General features: G+C 30.9%; 1 protein-coding gene across 1 annotated transcript in view; it reads right to left on the reverse strand.

Annotated features, from left to right (window-relative positions):
* Nucleotides 1-824, reverse strand: part of tmprss13a (transmembrane serine protease 13a) — a 10,232-nt gene extending 9,408 nt beyond the window's left edge. The window contains exon 1 of the mRNA XM_016538246.1: nt 734-824. Within this exon, the coding sequence (XP_016393732.1) occupies nt 734-751 (18 nt within the window). The 5' untranslated portion in view covers nt 752-824. The remainder of the gene's footprint in view (nt 1-733) is intronic.
* Between the last annotated feature and the right edge of the window lie 1,537 nt (nt 825-2,361).

Here is a 2,361-nt window from a genome sequence, read left to right on the forward strand (position 1 = left end):
TACACACACATACACACACAGGTCCATTAAATAATATTAACAGATACACTTTTGATTTTAATAAAATGATGATAAATATTGGATTCAAACTTAACTAAGATTAAGAAATGATTTAAAAGTATTATTAATTGTTAGTTTATGTTAACTAATAGTATAGTTAACTAATGTTAACAATTGGAACCTTATTGTAAAGTGTTACTATTATATAATATATAAATATATACATTCTTATTAAGACAATTTTAAATGGTATGCTAGACAATACATGCAGTTCATTAATAATTCAAATTATTTTTTGACCAGCAAATAGGCCTAAAAATGAAGGAGGAAATTGCATGAAAATGATTAGTTAATGCCACAAGTGAAACAATTTATGCATGTTAAAAAAGTCCCAGTTTACAAAACTAAAAGCCTTTTTTTGTATAATGGAGCGTCACCTATTGGTAATTTATTAAAGCATCAACTATCTAAAATCATGAGGTTAAGTACACTTAATTATTTCAATTGACAGGTGTCATTGCTATTTAACTGTTAAAACAAAGCAACACCAAAAACATTTCCAACGAACCAGCTCAAGTATCTCTTGAGTGCTTGAGACCACTTCAGTACATGCAAGCCAGACTCATACAAATACATTTATATAAAAAGACCATTGAAATAGACCACACAGTACAGACATTTAACACCAGTCACACATGCATAAAAAAAAAAAAAAAGTTTAGTTCTGTCTTACCGTGTCATTGTCTGCCATTAAACATAGGAGTGAGGACTATGGTTAGAACCAAAGTGTCTATGTATTAGGGTGGGTGGGATTTCAACCTGTCTCAACAGTCCCAAAGGAAAAATGAGACCCTCTTTTATATTTCTGACCTGCTTTTCAAGACATAGTTAGGACTGCCCTCTTATCCTCCCTCTTTTAGTCTCAGTGGAGGAATGCCAATGTCGTATCTACCTGCCCGACCAGTTTCACGATACTCGAGCCCTGGACGCTCTACACTCACCTTCCCTCATGGTTCACGAGGAAACAATAAGCTGAGAATAGTCTCGCATCAAAATACCTTCCTTGTTGGAAAGTTATTAAAAGAATGTCACTGCTGTGCAATAGGCAGACCTAATGAATATTGTAAAACTGGTGATTTACTGCAATGCTGTGTTCTCTCCATCCTATGTGTACAAACCCAGTTATGCTTTGAGATAAAAATAGTTCTGTTGGATAAAATATGGACAACTAGTTGGACTAAAAGTTGTTTGATTTATCAGAGATTTTCAAAATATATTAAACTTCAATCATTGCTACCATTTTTGCAATCATTCAACTGTACAGGCCAGAAGTTGGGGAATCATCTTCTGACACTCAGGGCTGTATCTCAGATTTCAAGTCAAAAGTCTAATTGCATGATACTTGTGGTACTTAGTACTTTTTTTATACTTGTGGTTTTGTTGGTTTCAAACACCTGGTTCAAAACGGTCTACAATTATAATAATGTTTAATTATACAAGCATTTCACACACAATAATTTAGCACAATGAAACAAGGGTTAATTAAATAATGAAGGACAACTGAAAAGTTGAACGGCGATTTTAAATTTGCCATCACAGGAATAATTACATTTTAAAATATTTAAAATAGAAAGCAGTCATTTTAAATGATGCCACTATTTTACAATATTACTAATTGTACTGTCTTTTTGATCAAATTTATGCAGCTTTGGTGGACATAAGAGCATAAAAACTCTTTAAAAAAATTAAAATATATATTTATAAAAGTAAGGGTGAGAGATTGTTATTGGGGCAAGTTGTCACATGTATTTTATACAGTGGCCTCTAAAACTCTTTGGACACTTTTGAACATACGAATGACAAATGTATTTCATGGTTATATATAATGTGTATATCTAATATAATGTATGTCAATACATTGGATATAAAAATATCCAACACATGACATTTTGCAAATTCTTGCAACATTTTCATCTTGCAATTGCAATTGCAATAAAATAAAATGAAATGAAATAAAATAAAATAAAATAGCCGTCCATTGTGTTTCCCTGCTTTTGCTTTCCCACAAACACTTTGGAAAATTGACAGATGGATAAAAAAAAAGAAAGAAAAAAAATTACAAAAATTGTTTTATACAAAGTTTACATAGACCGTAGATTATCACCATAGTTTTGCATACTCTTATTTTAAAACATTCTTCTTCTCCTTATTATTAATACTATAAATATTGGTATTATTTTAACACTGCTGAAATGAAATTGAACCAGTTTAACTTTTTGATTCTGAATTAAATCTCTGCTATTTGCAATGTTTTTTTTTTTTTTTTCAGAATCACTGTAAGCATTCTGCAGCATAGCAGTG

The sequence above is a fragment of the Sinocyclocheilus rhinocerous genome, unplaced genomic scaffold (assembly GCF_001515625.1).
Source record: "Sinocyclocheilus rhinocerous isolate Xijiao unplaced genomic scaffold, SAMN03320098_v1.1 scaffold2834, whole genome shotgun sequence".
Lineage (NCBI taxonomy): Eukaryota > Metazoa > Chordata > Actinopteri > Cypriniformes > Cyprinidae > Sinocyclocheilus > Sinocyclocheilus rhinocerous.